The following is a 16,629-nucleotide window of genomic DNA, read 5'->3' on the forward strand; positions in this document are numbered from 1 at the left end:
CATCAATATGCCTAAAGGGAAGGCTTTCAATCTCCTTTCATGGCATAAAACTACTATTTCCTCTAGGGCAGTGGACTTCAACTCCCAGAATTCCCCAGCCAGCATGACTGGCTGGCTGGGGCATTCTGGGAGTTGAAGTCCACCCATCTTAAAAGTTGCTCAGGTTGAGGAACATGCTCAAAATGCAATGCTTCTCAACCTTGGCAGCTTCCTGATGCGTGGACTTCAACTCCCAGAACGGCCGCGAGTTGGAAGTCCCCACCTTCGAGGTTGACAAACGCGGCTCTATAGAATTATTTCCAGATATGGCATCCTTCAGGATTTCCAGTTAGGATGTCTGGATTTTGAGGGTTGTAGTTCCAAAAACCTCTAAAGCAGGGGTCTAATCCAGATTTCATCAGACAGAACTGTTGTTGTTGTTAGCTGCGAAGTCGTGTCCGACCCATCGCGACCCTATGGACAACATTCCTCCAGGCCTTTCTGTCCTCTACCATCTTCTGGAGTCCATTTAAGCTCACGCCTACTGCTTCAGTGACTCCATCCAGCCACCTCATTCTCTGTCGTCCCCTTCTTCTCTTGCCCTCAACCTTTCCCAGCATTAGGCTCTTCTCCAGTGAGTCCTTCCTTCTCATTAGGTGGCCAAAGGATTTGAGTTTTAGCTTCAGGATCTGGCCTTCCAAAGAGCAGTCAGGGTTGATCTCCTCTAGGACTGACCGGTTTGATCGCCTTGCAGTCCAAGGGACTCGCAGGAGTCTTCTCCAGCACCATAGTTCAAAGACAGAACTATTCCCTCCCTATTTACGCTGCATGTTTAATTTCCCATTTGCAGCATCGTTCTGTCACAGGAGTCTTCAAACTTGGCCCTTTTATGAATTGTGGACTTCAACTCCCAGAATTCCTCAACTCCCAGTATGCTTGGCTGAGGAATTCTGGGAGTTGAAGTCCACAAGTCATAAAAGGGCCAAGTTTGAAGACCCCTGGCTTAACGGTTATGTGTCAGAAGCCTAAAACTCTCTGTTTTTTTTAAAGTTGCTAAGGTTGAGGACCCCTGCTCTAAAGGGTGCCTTGTTAAGGACTACCTGGAATTATATTTTTTTTAAAAAAATATATCATACCACAAATCAAAGTTCAGAAGCATTCTCTAATCATTTGTAATCTCAAATTTTCTGTAAGTATTTAAATTTGCAAATTGCAGAGTGCATTGGTTAGTTTTACTGATCAGAATATTGTGAAATTTGGGTGAGGTTTTTTAAGGTGGTGTAAGTAGCGGGCCGAGTGTTTTAAGTTTTTAAGCACCTGAAAGAAGTCTTCTGTGGCTTTTTTATGTGACGCCGTTACATCCCAGCTACCTAGCTTATATGAAAGTTAGTGCTTTGTTTCAAGAATAGTTTACTCGTCAGGATTAAAATAAAAAATGGAAGTCAATCCTCAAGATTCTCACCCTGAACTGGGCAATTTAAATCTCCAAGCTTTGACATAGTTTTTCTAAGGTTGGTAGAGGAGATGGCCACGTTCACACTTTTATTTCTTCATCTGATTGCGTTCCCAACTGCTCTGGACATCCCTAGTAGCTTCATTTCCTATTCTTACAGCCTCTTCATTTGAACATGCAGGTGCTCCAAGCAACTGAAGCAAAAACGTCTCCGGCACGCCATTATTCCTTTAAAAAATAATAATCACAACCTCTTACCTGGGAAAGCAGAACTGATGACAAATTGGCGGTTTAAATGAGTTTTTCATAGGACAGTGTGAATTGTATCTGAACTGATTTTTTACATCAGTTTGACACCTGAGATAAAAAAAGCATTTGGGAAGGAGAGCGCAGTGGCAGGATTAGGCCACAAGTGATGATGAATCTTAAGCCGTTTAAGCATTATTATTATTAATAATAATAATAATAATTTTATTTGTATACCGCCCTTCTCCCGAATTACGGGCTTTGGGGTCTCCCCCCCCGTTTAAAAGGCTAAATTGTCCTTAAATAATACCTCCCTTCCCCAAAGCCCCAAACAAGTTAACTTGTGATTTGAGTATCGTTTCAATTTTAGCTGCAGGAAATTTCAAAAACGAACAAAAAAAACCCTACAAAAACTTGACACGGCGTTGCTTCCCCTTGCCCCATCTTCTCCACGGAGGAGGACTTTATTTATTTATTTTTTTTAAAAAAAGATCAAATAAATCTCTCAAACTGCATCTGAAGGGTTGGGAGGGCTCAGGTGCTAGATTAAACCTCCCATTATGGCTTTTAAACAACAGACCTGCAAAAAACGACCTGATAAAAACATATTTTTGCTCTTCCGGATTAAAAGAAGCCCAAGTCCCCAAGGATTTCTTACGCCTTCCCTACTTCCTCCTCTCCTCCACTTACAAAAACAAAACAAAACAGGAAAAAAAAAAACCCGATGGGGTCTACAAGGTCTTTCTGAAAATATTGCTCCGTAGCCCTCTCTTTCTCTCTCTCTCTCTTTTTTTTTGCAAATTCTTTTCTTTTTTTTTAATGGCACTTTCCTGTCTTGTCCGGCGAGTCCATAAGAATATCCAGTCCCCGTGAAGAAATGAAGCTACTACACAAGAGTGCATACGTGATCCGCGTGTGTGTGTTTGTACATGAGAGAGAGAGAGAGAGATTGAATGTGTCCAGGAAATTGCTAGGGAGACTGGTGTGTGCCAATCCTTCTTGGTTGGTTGGTTTTGTGTGGTTATTTTTTCCCCCGATTTTGGAGACAAACACTGATTCCTTAGGAGGTATTTACACGAGTCGAGCCTTCTGCGGTACCCTGATTCTGAAACGCGCTCTCTTCATTACTTCTAATTCTGTGAATGTCTAGACTATTGAAGAAGAAGAAGAAGAAAAAAGAAAATACAAAGGAGGAAACATGTTATTTTTTACAACTCCACAGCAGCCACGGGTCTGGTATACAAGGACTTGGCCTTAGCATCAACAAAATGCTCTCGCCATGACCTTGATGGCAGCCAAGGGACGCTTGCCCAGGACGGCTTCTTAGGAACTTGTTCCTTCGGCCGTTTAGGTGGTTGGGTGAGCAGAGGGTTAAGCTTTCTGGGCAGAAAAGGGGCCTCTGCTCAAAGAGAAGCCCGTGGAGCTTCGGCTTCAGTCTATCTAACCGTTGCCATCGCTTCACGTCGCAGAAATGAAAATGAGAGAAAATGGAAGCTTGTCTTCCCCACGACTTGAACCACTCGCCTTCAGGCCCGGCGGAGATCGGGGCCTCCGCCGGCGCCACGTCGCGCTCTCCTGGGCAGGGACAGCCCAAGTTCATAGGGCCCCGGAGAGGGTTGCGCCCCTCGGGCGAAGCGCCCTCCGCTCTCTTGCCGTCGGCCAAGACGCCTTGACTCAAAATTGCCCTCTTCGGCACGCCGGCACTGAAGACTTGATCCGCGGAGAGGCGCTTGGCGCTGTGGAGTTTGCCAGCTTCCGTTTTCCTCAAGTCCAGGCAGGCCGGATCTTCGATGACGTTGACGGGGGAACCGGCGCTCAAGGTAGTTCGGTCCGTGAAGGAATCCACTCGGCCGTCGTAGCCAAGGTCGGCGGGCGCCGAGACTTGGTGCTGAGGCCACTGTCTCTTGCAATCCCCCTGGTTCTCTTTGTCGTCCCCACTGTCCTCTTGCCCACCTTGGAAAGAGTTCTCGGTCCACTCGGAGTCCTCGTCGAGGCTGACAGCAGCGGTCATGTCCCTGAGGAAGACCACAATGACGGTGATGTTGTCGCTGGAGCCGGCGTCTCGCGCTGAAGCCACCAACTTGTGGGCCACCATGCTGCTGTCCCCATTGTTCTCCTTCAGGTGGTCCGCCACCACCTTCACCGCCTCGTCGGGATTCACCGTGTCGTAGAAGCCGTCGCAGGCTAGAATGAGGTAGTCTTCCGATCCATCCAGCGCCGTGGAGGCAGAATCTGCGTCTCCACAGATGTATGGCTTGTGCTCTGCATCACCTGGAACGGGTTAAAAAAAATATATAGAGATAGATTTAGGCTTCTGACACATAACTGTTACACCAAGGGTCTTCAAATGTGGCCCTTTTATGGCTTGTGGACTTCAACTCCTGACTGAGGAATTCTGGGAGTTGAAGTCCACAAGTCATAAAAGGGCCAAGTTTGAAGATCCCTGTTATAGAGACAATCTAGACCGGGGTCTTCAAACTTGGCCCTTTTATGGCTTGTGGACTTCAACTCCCAGAATTCCTGAACCAGCATACCTGGCTGAGGAATTCTGTCAGTTGAAGTCCACAAGTTTTATGACTTGTGGACTTCAAGACTGGAGGCTTTTAAGAAGAGGTCGAACGACTGTTTGTCAAGATTGCTATGGGGTCTTCTGCCTGAGCAGGGGGTTGAACTACTAGAAGACCTCCAAGGTTTCCTTCCAACTCTGTTCTTCTCTTAAAACTGACAGCATCAAAAACCATCCCTGTCTTTTGCCTTTAATCCCTTCTCTTAGCACTTTCTGATGCTTCACTTGGCTTTGTTCCAAACAATACTCGTACTGAGTAGACATTTTCATTCAATTTGCCCACTCTGGCTGCAGCATTTCCTGCCTATCAGCAGTCCACATTAACAACTGTAAAGGACTACAAAGTGTAGCATTTTTCCTTTCCTACCAATGGCTCGGGAGACAGACAGACTTCCGTTGACTCGCCACGCTCCAAACCAGACCACACAGCCTCCAAGGGCCTCAATGCGCTTCTTCTCATCCTATAAAGCAGAAGACAAATCACCCATTGGTTGAACTTCCTGCTGTGCTGGAATTTGTCTACATAACACTTACAGTACACATATTTCCTCAGTTTTCATCTCAAACCATAAAAATGAATTATCCATATATGTCTCTTTTAAAAAAAAAATACTCCCTTTTTATGACCCTGTAATCCCTTAATTCAAGGGAGAGTTGGACGACTGGATGGAGCTGGGCGTTTACTGGCTGGCTGTCCTTCCTGACACCAGGCAGAGAGTGCAGCAGATTTTGTTTTTCTTTGCACCCCTAGGAGAGAAAATCTGCTACCTAGGATTAAATTCTCCACCCTCCGATTGGGAGGTGTCTTCACCACTAGGCCATGCTGTTCTCTATATCTATCAACCATCATCCATCCATTATCTATCTATCTATCTATCTATCTATCTATCTATCTATCTATCTATCTATCTATCTATCTATCTATCTATCTATCTATCTATCTATCTATCTATCCATATATCATCTGTATCTATCCATCATCTCTATGTATCTGTGTTATCTATGTCTATCATCTACCTACCTACAGTATAATCTACCTTTCTATCTGTGTGTGTCTGTCTGTCTATCTATGTATCTATGTATCTATCTATGTATCTATCTATCTATCTATCTATCTATCTATCTATCTATCTATCTATCTATCTATCTATCTATCTATCTCATCTCTACCCAAATATCATCTGTATCTATCCATCATCTCTATGTATCTCTGACTGTATTATCTATGTCTATCTACCATCTACCTACCTACCTACCTACCTACCTATCATCTACCTATCATCTATCTTTCTCTGTGTCTGTCTGTCTATCTCATCTCTATCCATATATCATCTGTATCTATTCATCTTCTCTATGTATCTCTGTCTCTCTATTATCTGTCTGTCTGTCTGTCTAGCTATCATCTATGTCTACCTACCTACCTACCTACCTACCATCTACCTACCTATTATCTATCTTTCTGTCAGTCTGTCTGTCTATCTCCATTCATCCATATATTCTCTCTCTCCCTCCCCCGTTTCTATGGCAAGTTGAGTAGCGACAGAGATTAGCAAGCATCTTAGCAATTCCAACTTTGACTCTCTCTCTCTCTCCCTCCCTCCCTCCCTCCCTCATCTATCCATCTATCTATCTATCTATCTGCCCATCTCCCTCGCAGAGGGGATTCTGGGGCGTGTACAATAAAATATTACAACATAAACACAGTACATAAAAGTTAAAAAGAGGCAAGGATGCTAAAAAGACTGTTTTAATCGAAAGGTAGGGAGAGGGCTTTCATGGCGTCCACCAGCCCCGAGGCTGCCTGCTCTACTGTGTGCACAGCCATGTTTTTACCCCTTTCCAGATGGGCAGGAATAAGTGTGGTGGTGGGTGGGCTACCTCACCGTTTGGGGGGCGGGGGGAGAATGTTCCACGGGGCGGGGGCAACGGCAGAGACAGCTCTCTGCCTGGACCCCGCCAGTCAGAATGTAAGACGTAACTGATGGGATGCGCCACGTACATTTGCTCCCTGACTGGGTGCGACAGGCCGATGTACTGGGGTGAAGACGGTTTCATAGCTGCCTGACCCCTTGCCGTATAGGGCTTCCAAGGTCATAACCAAGCCCTTGAATTGGACCCAGAAGCAGACCGGCACCCAGCGTTGGTCATGGACCAAAGGTGTTAATGTGCCCTTCTTTGGGTGCCCAAAATTGCCTCTGTGGCTCCATTCTGTGCCAGTGGAGGCTTCGCGATAATCTTCACGGGTAGCCCCACGTAGAGCGCACTGCAGTAGTCTAAACAGGAGATGACCAGGGCGTGAGTGAGTGAGCAGAGAGAAGCCTTCCTTATCCAGGAAAGGATAAATACAAATTGGCAACGGCAAAGACGCTGCACAAGCCGGCCTGCCGTCAGCCAGGCCCTCTTTTCTACAAGGGGGTTTTGTAGTACTCGGGCGGACTCACCTCCCTATCCGGTTTATGAGGCTTCATCAGTTCTACCGCTTGGCCCCTTTTCACCAGCATCACTTGGGAGTCCCCCAGCCAGGCCACGTACAACATGCTCCCTCGGATGAACGTCACAACGCCTGTGGTGCCACATCGCAAGCGCTGAAGAGAAAGCAGAACGAACCGTCACCGGGAGACACGGAGAAAGGGGAACCAAGCCGACAGCTGGAGGGACGGAACAAAAACCAGCTTCTCTGTGTTACAGGTAGTCCTCGACTTACGACGCTTCGTTTAATGACCGTTCAGAATTACAGCGGCACTGAAAAAAGTGACTTATGACCGTTTCTCACACTTACGACCGCTGTAGCGTCCCCATGAAGACATGATCGGAATTTAGATGATATAATAATAATAACAACAACAACAACAATATAATTTGCTCCTGCAATAACTCCAGCAAAGCTACAAAAAACTGCACTACTCAGAACATCCTACATTTTAAGGAGATACCTGGTTGATACCTAGGATGCTGGCAACAACCCGTGTCAACCATTAGTGCCAGTCAATTTGAGTGTTCAGTTGACTGAGTTTCATGTTTTATGAATAAAAGTTTTATAATAATAATAATAATTGGAAGAGACCTTGGAGGTCATCTAGTCCAACCCCCTGCTCAGGCAGGAAACCCTAGACCATTTCAGACAAATGGCTGTCCAGCCTCTTCTTAAAAACTTCCAGTGTTGGAGCGTTCACAGCTTCTGGAGGCAGGTTGTTCCACTGGTTAATTGCTCTAACTATCAGGAAATTCCTCCTGAGTTCTAGGTTGCTTCTCTCCTTGATTAGTTTCCACTCGTTGCTTCTTGTCCTGCCTTCATGTTTGGCAACTGACTCGTATTTATGACGATTGCAGTGTCCCGGGTTTATCTGTTCGCCTTACGATAAGGAAAATCAATGGGGAAGCCAGATTCACTTAATGACTGTGTTACTAATTTAACAATTGCAATGATTCACTTAACCACCGTGGCAAGAGGAGGTGTAAAATGGAGCAAAGTTCACTTAACAACTGTCTCGCTCAGCAACGGAAGGTTTGGGCTGGATTGTGGTCATACGTCGAGGACTCCCTGTGCAGTGTGTGTGTGTGTGTGTGTGTGTGTGTATGTATGTATATATGTATGTATATGTATATGTGTGTGTGTGTATATAGGTAAAAGGTAAAGGTTCCCCCGCACATGTGTGCTAGTCGTTTCCAACTCTAGGGGCCGGTGCTCATCTCCGTTTCAAAGCCGAAGAGCCAGCGCTTGTCCGAGGATGTCTCCGTGGTCATGTGGCCGGCATGACTAGACGCCAAAGGCGCACGGAACGCTGTTACCTTCCCACCGTAGCGGTCCCTATTTTTCTACTTGCATTTTTATGTGCTTTCGAACTGCTAGGTTGGCAGAAGCTGGGACGAGTAACAGGCGCTCACTCTGTTATGCGGCACTCGGGATTCGACCCGCCAAACTGCCGACCTTCCGATCGACAAGCTCAGCGTCCTAACCCACTGAGCCACCGCGTCCCTTCTGTGTGTATATATATATATGTAAATGTGTGTGTGTGTATATATATATGTATATATGTGTGTGTATATAATTTTTTTATATTCACAAGTTGTTAATATTTTATCAGCAGCATATTGTCTGGGTTCCAATATTTAACTTGCTAATACCTATTAAGTTCCTTCTCTCTACCTTTTTTCTAGCCATGGATAAGAAGTATCCCATGTTCTAAACTCTAAAGAATACTGAGTCTTCTTTCTCTTTCAATTTTCAACGTCAACCTGTCCATTTCTGCGCAATCTAGATTTTTTTTTTATTAACTCTTCCTCCGTTGGTAATGATGCATTTTTCCACTGTTGAGCGAATACAATTCTCGCTGCAGTTAATACATGTAATATTAAATATATACATTCTTTCTCATAATTTCCTACAATTATACCTAACAAAAATAATTCTGGCTTAAAATCTATATGTTTTTTAATCATTTTCTCTAACCATATGTGTATTCTTGACCAAAATGTTTTGGCTTTAGGGCATGTCCACCAAAGATGATAGTATGTGCCTGGTTGTTTTTTTTCTACATTTCCAACAGTTGCTAAGCATATTTTTAAATATATATTTTTGAAGCCAGTATGAGCAATAGATTTTACCAAGCTGTTTGAAACACCGATGTGCACTTCTGACTTGTTATATCCTCATAGCCCCGGGGAAAATCATTTTGAAACCAGTCCTAATTTAATGACTTAAGGGGAAAAAAAATCAGACCATCAGTGGATATGTGCCAAATCAGTACTGTTCACACGAGCGGTTATTTTTTTTCAATTTTTCTATTAAAGGAACAGACTGAAACAGGGAAAGTCTAAGCCATCAAAGCCATCCAAAATAACTTCTGCTGCAGGCAAAAACTAAGGCTTTGGGGATTTGCTCAGAATAGGAAATATTGAGTCAATGACTTCCAGAGCCACGTTAAGGCCAGGGTAAGATCAGTTGGTCAAAGCATAATTATATTATGGCCTTCTGTATTTTCTATACGGATTTCCCCCAATAAAACAGGATTCCAAAGCAACTCTTGTGCGCCCACTTTGACCAATCCTTTCAAAATAAATCAAAATCCCAAAGGGGCTTGTTTCAGGAGGCAACTGGACTTTCTTGTGTCTTCTTTGAAGACATTTTGTGTCTCAAGAAGCTTCTTCAGCTCTGACTGGATGGTGGAGAACGGAAGGATTTATACTCCTCGCAGACAGCTGGTCATTTGCATTCTTTCTGAGTGTCGTTGAGGCCACTTGGAGGTTTATTGGAGATATAGGACAACAAACCCATCAGGACAAGATTCAGCCGTCCACCTGCCTTTAAAAGACAAAGGCCGCTGTTTTAAAGACAGCAGAGTCCACATTATACACAGGGTGGACCACTGGTTTGAAAGAGGGGTCAAAGAGGCCATCTAGGTCAAAACTGGACAGCCCTCCCTCAACAGAGACGGAGGGACAGGAGACATCATCCATCTCCAGTCTACCACACAGTCCTTTCAGCGATTTCAAGATGGCTCCACACCCATTTGCACCACTCAGGTGACCCTGAGGACACAAGACAAACTTCCAAGTGGCCTCAACGACACTCTAAAAGGATGCAAATGACCGGTGGTCTGCAAGAAATATAAATCCTTCTGTTCCCCGCCATCCAGTCAGAGCTGAAGAAGCTTCTTGGAGGAGAAGAGAAACATCTTCGAAGGAAAAACAAGAAAGTCCAGTTGCCTCCTGGAAAAGCACCTATATGTTAATGAGAGCTAGTGACTTGATGCATTCAGATAGAATTGGGGAACCTCATCGTCACATAACAGCTTTCCTCAAGCCTCCCATTCACTGTTAGTATTTTAAGTGGTGTGTTGTTGTTTTTACGGCCTTAAAGGCAGAGAAAAAGATTTTTTTTATTTTTTTTATTTTAATTCCATTCTCTGAAGACTCAGGGCGGCTTACAAGCTTAGCAGTAGCCTTCATTCTATGTATATGCCTGCTTATTAGGGCTTTCACACACACCCCAGCGGCATTATTACAAAGTCAGCTTAATTGCCCCCAACAATCTGGGTCCTCATTTTACCTACCTCGGAAGGATGGAAGGCTGAGTCAACCTTGAGCCTGGTGGGATGCGAACCTGCACTAATTGCAGGCAGCTGGTGTTACTTAAGGAGGCATCAGCCCACTGCTCCACCAAGGCTCATAGATTGATGGCTTAACACACAGGTCTTCAAACTTGGCCCTTTTATGGCTTGCGGACTTCAACTCTCAGAATTCCTCAGCCAGGCACGAGAACTGTGTGCTGCTGCCTGGCGGGGTGAGCTCCTGTCACTCGCTCCAGCTCGTTAACAGGGACATGAAAGAGCCCCTATGGGCATCCCTCAGGCAATGGTGATGTCACTGGCTAAATCTTAATCAGGGGAACAGCCTGCCTCCAGAAGCTGTGAATGCTCCAACACTGGAAGTTTTTAAGAAGAAACTGGACAGCCATTTGTCTGAAATGGGATAGGGTCTCCTGCCTGAGCAGGAGGTTGGACTAGATGACCTCCAAGGTCCCTTCCAACTATTCTATTCTATTCTATTCTATTCTATTCTATTCTATTCTATTCTATTCTATTCTATTCTATTCTATTCTATTCTATTCTATTCTATTCTATTCTATTCTATTCTATTCTATTCTATTCTATATTTTCTATTCTATTCTAATTCTATTCTATTCTATATTCTGTTCTTTTATTATTCTATTCTATTCTATTCTATTCTATTCTATTCTATTCTATTCTATTCTATTCTATTCTATTCTATTCTATTCTATTCTATTCTATTCTATTCTATTCTATTCTATTCCGTTCTTTCATTATTCTATTCTATTCTACTCTACTCTACTTTATTCTTATTCATTCTATTATTCTGTTCTATTTTTGTATTCTTATTCTATTCTTATTTATTCTATTCTGTTCTGTTCTATTTTTGTATTCTATTCTATTCTATTCTATTCTATTCTATTCTATTCTATTCTATTCTATTCTATTCTATTCTATTCTATTCTTTATTCTATTCTATTATTCTATTCTATTATTCTGTTCTATTCTGTTCTATTTTTGTATTCTATTCTGTTCTGTTCTGTTCTATCGTATTCTTATCCTTTCAACCCGGAAGTGTCATAAACCAGGAGTCCCCAACCCCTGGACTATAGCCCAGTACCGGGCCACAGCCTGTTCAGAATCAGGCTGCACAATCAGCAGGTGAGTGTGCCTGCGTGCATGCATGCAGCTCCACTTACTCAAGAGGCGGGTGAGCACAACTCCGTGCAAAGCTCCATTTGTGTCAGCCGTATGCGTGATGCATGCCACTTGTGCAAATGGAGCTAGAAACACATGCTTTGGCTCACCACCAAGTAACCATTTCCCCTACACCCACACGCACACCCACCCACACACACACCCTGCTGATGCCATTGCCATTGCCAGTCCAGAGAGCTGGAAAGGCTGGGGACTGCTGCTTCAAACGAAGCTGCCGACACAAACAGAATGGCGGTTCCAGATTCAGTCTGGTCGTAATCCCAGAGCTGTCTGAAAACCAAGTCCTGCCCGCTCGCTCAAGCAATGAAGCCAGTTCACCTCTCTGGCTGCCTTCTGCACAAAGCGCTCGTCCGTCACCCGGAAGGCCTTGCAGAGGGCTTCGGCGGGGTCATGCTGGAACGCTTCTTGGTGCACCAAATTCACGTGCAAGTGAATGGAGGCATAGATGGCCGCGTCCACGCCTCCGTGGCCATCGAAGACGGCAAAATAGGCCTGCTCCTCTTGATCCTGCCAATCGAAAAAGGATCAAATCAAGCAGAGAACAGGCTGAGGGCCAGCAGCTTCAGCAACCAGGTTATGCAGAGGGCCTTTAAACGAGAAAAAAATTAAGTCAGACTGGTACTGACTAAAAATCACGCACAGAGGTTAGCCGTTCTGTGGGAAAAGATGGATATGGAAGCTGTCAGGGTTGAAGAATCCAGACCACATGTTAAGCTCCACTTAAACTGATTTACGGCTCATGCCTACACACAAATGTCTAGTCAACGGTCAACACTAAATTGGCGTTAGGTCAGTCAACAGAATTCAAGAGGGGTTGGACTTAGGACCACTTGCGGGAACGTAAAGATTCTAGGCTGATAACTCTCTTGACTTCCCCACCACCATCTCTGCCAGGCTCTGCCACTCCTTCTCCTACAGCCTAGGGGGTTGCCCCAAAGAAGAGGGAGTCAAGCTATTCTCCAAAGCGCCTGAAGGCAGGACAAGAAGCAATGGATGGAAACTCATCAAGGAGAGAAGCAACCTGGAACTGAGGAGAAATTTCCTAATAGTGAGAGCAATTAACCAATGGAACAGCTTGCCTCCAGAAGTTGTGGGTGCTCCAACACTGGAAGTTTTTAAGAAGAGACGGGACAACCATTTATCTGAAATGATATAGGGTCTCCTGCCTGAGCAGGGGGTTGGACTAGAAGACCTCCAAAGTCCCTTCCAACTTTGTTATTCGGTCTAACCAGTACAGCAGTGGTGTAGTGGAATGTAGTCTGGATTCCCAGGAAGTAGGGGCTGCATTCCAGAGGACCAGGAGACAGCAAGGTTTTAGATAGTTTTGTTCGGAGGAAGAAGCTCAAGACGGCTCCTCCCTAGAAGTTCTCAGAGCACATTTTTATTGATGTTGTAGTTTGCTTCAGTTTGGCAAGATTTCTGTCTACATTAATTCCTTTTTATTTATTAAGAAAATTTAGATGGCCTCCCAACTCACTGTGACTCTGGGCCACTTACAGAAGTAAAACCCCAATGCAACCTTTGTGTGTGTGTGTGTGTACATGTATATATTACAGATGTATGTATATGTGTGCATGTGTATGTATATGTGTATATGTATGCTTCTCTCCTTGGTTAGTTTCCATCCGTTGCTTCCTGTCCTGCCTTCAAGTGCTTTGGAGAACAGCTTGACTCCCTCTTCTTTGGGGCAGCCCCTGAGATATTGGAACGCTGCTATCATGTCACCCCTCGTCCTACTCTTCATTAAACTAGACATACCCAATTCCTGCAACCATTCCTTTTATGTTTTAGCCTCCAGTCCCCTGATCATCTTTGTTGCTCTTGTCTGTACTCTTTTTAGAGTCTCAACATCTTTTTCACGTCGTGATCAAAACTGGATGCCGTATTCTAAGTGTGGCCTTACCAAGGCCTTGTAAAGTGGTATTAACACTTCACGTGATCTTGATTCCCTCTGTTAATGCAGCCTAGCACTGTGTTGGCTTTTTTGGCAGCTACCCACCTTATTAAGCCTACATGCAATGAAAACATTTCCCTTGGGTTCCACCTGGATTCTAGCATTCTTGGCCACCTAGAATTCCATCTCATGTGACTTAGCTCCCTGCTGGCCGGACTCCCTTTACCTCCAGGTTGAAGAGGGTGTTGAAGTCTGGAATGCAGACGTGTTTGTCCTCCATTTTGCGTCTCATGTTCTTAATGGCGTGGATCGATGTGTCGTAGTACCGATGTGGCTTTGTCTGGAGCGGGAAGTCCTTCAACCAGGCGCTGCAAGTGTTGTGAAGCCTGCTGAAGACTGTGCGAGCCAACTTCTCCGTGTCCACGTCTGAAAGGAGAGCGAACACCATGTAGGAACGAAAAAACTCCTTGTCGAAAGACAAAGGAATATTGTTCTTCCAGGAGTAAATCCTTTTCCTTGTGATGTTTTGCCAAAATAGTTAAGATACAGGCAGTCCTCCACTTAGGACAGCTCCTTTAGTGTCCGTTCAAAGTTACAACTGCACTGAAAAAAAGGTACTCGTGACCATTTCTCACGCTTACGACCATTGCGGCATCCCCACCATCACACAATCAAAATTGGCTCGGCAACTGGCCTGTATTTATGACGGTCACAGTGCCCCCGGGGCTCATGCGATCCCCTTTTGGGAACTTCTGACAAGTCAGTGGGGAAGCCCCGTTACTAAGTTAACAACTGCAGGGATCCACTTAAAAACGGGGGCAAGAAAGGTGCTAAAATGGAGCTAAACTCACTTAACAACCGGTCTGCCTAGCAGAAGAAATTTTGGGCTCAATTGTGGTCGTACGTTGAGGACTTCCAGCATAAATCACCCTATGGTGACCTTCTCTTATTCATTTTAATTTTCTAGATCCCACCTGGAAACTGATAGAACAGGGGGGGTCTTCCAACCTGGCCCTTTTATGACTTGTGGACTTCAATTCCCAGAATTCCTCAGCCAAGCATGCTGGGAGTTGAGGAATTCTGGGAGTTGAAGTCTACAATTCATAAAAGGGCCAAGTTTGAAGACTCCTGTGACAGAACGATGCTGCAAATGGGAAATTAAACATGCAGCGTAAATAGGGAGGGAATAGTTCTGTCTGATGAAATCTGGATTAGAGTAAAATTTCACCCACTTGGCTGGATCCGCGGCTAGTGCCATCCTTGCAGACTCAGTCATTCTGTGTGAAAAAAAAATTTCTCACGTGCCTGGCTGAGGAATTCTGGGAGTTGAAGTCCACAAGTCATAAAAGGGCCAAGTTGGAGGACCCTTGGGCTAGACTTTTGAACCGCTTAGTTTTAGCATTACCGAGAGTCCTCAACTTACGACTCTTCATTTAGTGACCAAAGTTACAACAGAAAAAAGTGACTTATAACCATTTTGCACATTTATGACCCTTGCAGAGTCCCCCACAGTCCACGTGATCAGAATTCGGACACTTGGCAACTAGCTCATATATATGACGGTTGCAAGTCTCCCGGGGTCATGTGATCCCCTTTTGCGACCTTCTGAGAAGCAAAGTCAATGGGGGAAGCCAGATTCACTTAATAACTGAGTGACCAACTTAACAGCTGCAGTGATTCACTTCACAACTGTGCCAAGAAAGGTCATAAAATGGGACAAATTCACTTAGCTCTCTTGCTTAGCGACAAGAAATTTGGGGCTGAATTGTGGTCGTACGTTGAGGACTCTCTCTTGGTTGTATCCTAGTCTACAGAACTGGGACTTGCTTTTGGCCCACTCGTGAATCTTGAACAAACTATGTTCATTGGGAATGTGGAGAAGTAGCAGTTTGATGGGCCGTGGTGGCGCAGTGCTTAGAATGCAGTACACCAGGCTAACTGCCCACTGCCAGGAGTTCGATCCTTACCAGCTGAAGGTTGATTCAGCCTTCCATCCTTCTGAGGTCGGTAAACTGAGGACCCAGATTGTTGGGGGCAACATGCTGACTCTGTAAACTGCTCAGAGAGGGTTGTAAAGTAGTATATAAGTCTAAATGCTATTCCTAAACTTACTTCCTTCGTTTCCTTCTTTCTCTCCCTCCCTTTTCTCCTTCCTTCCTTCCTTCCTTCCTTCCTTCCTTCCTTCCTTCCTTCCTTCCTTCCTTCCTTCCTTCCTTCTCATGGTGGGGCAATGTGTTGTTGTTGTTAGCTGCGAAGTCGTGTCCGACCCATCGCGACCCTATGGACAACATTCTTCCAGGCCTTCCTGTCCTCTACCATCTTCTGGAGTCCATTTAAGCTCACGCCTACTGCTTCAGTGACTCCATCCAGCCACCTCATTCTGGATGGCAATGTAACCATGTAATATTGCAGGCTAACTCTGCCCACTGCCAAGAGTTCGATCCTGACCGGCTCAAGGTCAACTCAGCCTTCTTTCCTTCTGAGGTCAGTAAAATGAGGACCCAGATTGTTGGGGGCAAATAGCCTGACTCTGCAAACCATTCAGAGAGGGCTGTAAAGCACTATAAAAGGATAGGACACCATCTATGTCCGGTTTACCGCACAGTCCTTTCCACAGTTCCAAGAAGGCTCCACACCCATTTGCACCACTCAGGTGACCCCGAGGACACAGAGAAACCTCCAAGTGGCCTCAACGACTCTGCAAAAGAAGGCAAATGACCAACTGTCTGCAAGGAGTACAAATCCTTCCATTCCCCGCCATCCAGTCAGAGCTGAAGAAGCTTCTTGGATGAGAAGTGAAATGTCTTCAAAGAAAAACAAGGAAGTCCAGTTGCCTCTTGAAAAAGTGGGATAACCAGGACTCAGAGTCTCCATAGGAAAGTGCTGTTGCTACTGCGACTGATGTGGCCTCCACTAAGGAGCTAATGCTCCTCTCTACCAGCAGCGGCAAGTGGCTTCCTTGGAAGGAAGTACAGATAGTCCTCAACGTACGACAATTTGTTTGTCGGCCAAAGTTACAACGACACTGAAAAAAGTGACTTATCAATGATCCTCGCACTTACGACCATTGCGGTGTCCTCACGAAATGTGATCAGTCTGAGTGCTTGGCAACCAGCATGTATTTTTGACACACGGGGGTTACCAGATCACCATTTTTGACCTATCCCAGCTGGCTTCTAACAAGGGGGAAACCCAGATTGCACACAATTCGCTTAACAGACTG

General features: G+C 45.0%; 1 protein-coding gene across 1 annotated transcript in view; it reads right to left on the reverse strand.

Moving 5' to 3' along the window:
- Positions 1-1,915: 1,915 nt before the first annotated feature.
- PPM1E (protein phosphatase, Mg2+/Mn2+ dependent 1E) overlaps positions 1,916-16,629 on the reverse strand; it is a 118,395-nt gene continuing 103,681 nt past the window's right edge. Inside the window, exons 3-7 of the mRNA XM_081346689.1 lie at positions 13,633-13,832; positions 11,831-12,019; positions 6,686-6,829; positions 4,612-4,705; positions 1,916-3,949 (exon numbers count right to left, since the gene is read on the reverse strand). Of these exons, the coding sequence (XP_081202815.1) occupies positions 2,880-3,949; positions 4,612-4,705; positions 6,686-6,829; positions 11,831-12,019; positions 13,633-13,832 (1,697 nt within the window). The 3' untranslated portion in view covers positions 1,916-2,879. The remainder of the gene's footprint in view (positions 3,950-4,611; positions 4,706-6,685; positions 6,830-11,830; positions 12,020-13,632; positions 13,833-16,629) is intronic.

The sequence above is a fragment of the Vipera berus genome (genome assembly GCF_964194415.1).
Source record: "Vipera berus genome assembly, chromosome: 1".
Classification (NCBI taxonomy): domain Eukaryota; kingdom Metazoa; phylum Chordata; class Lepidosauria; order Squamata; family Viperidae; genus Vipera; species Vipera berus.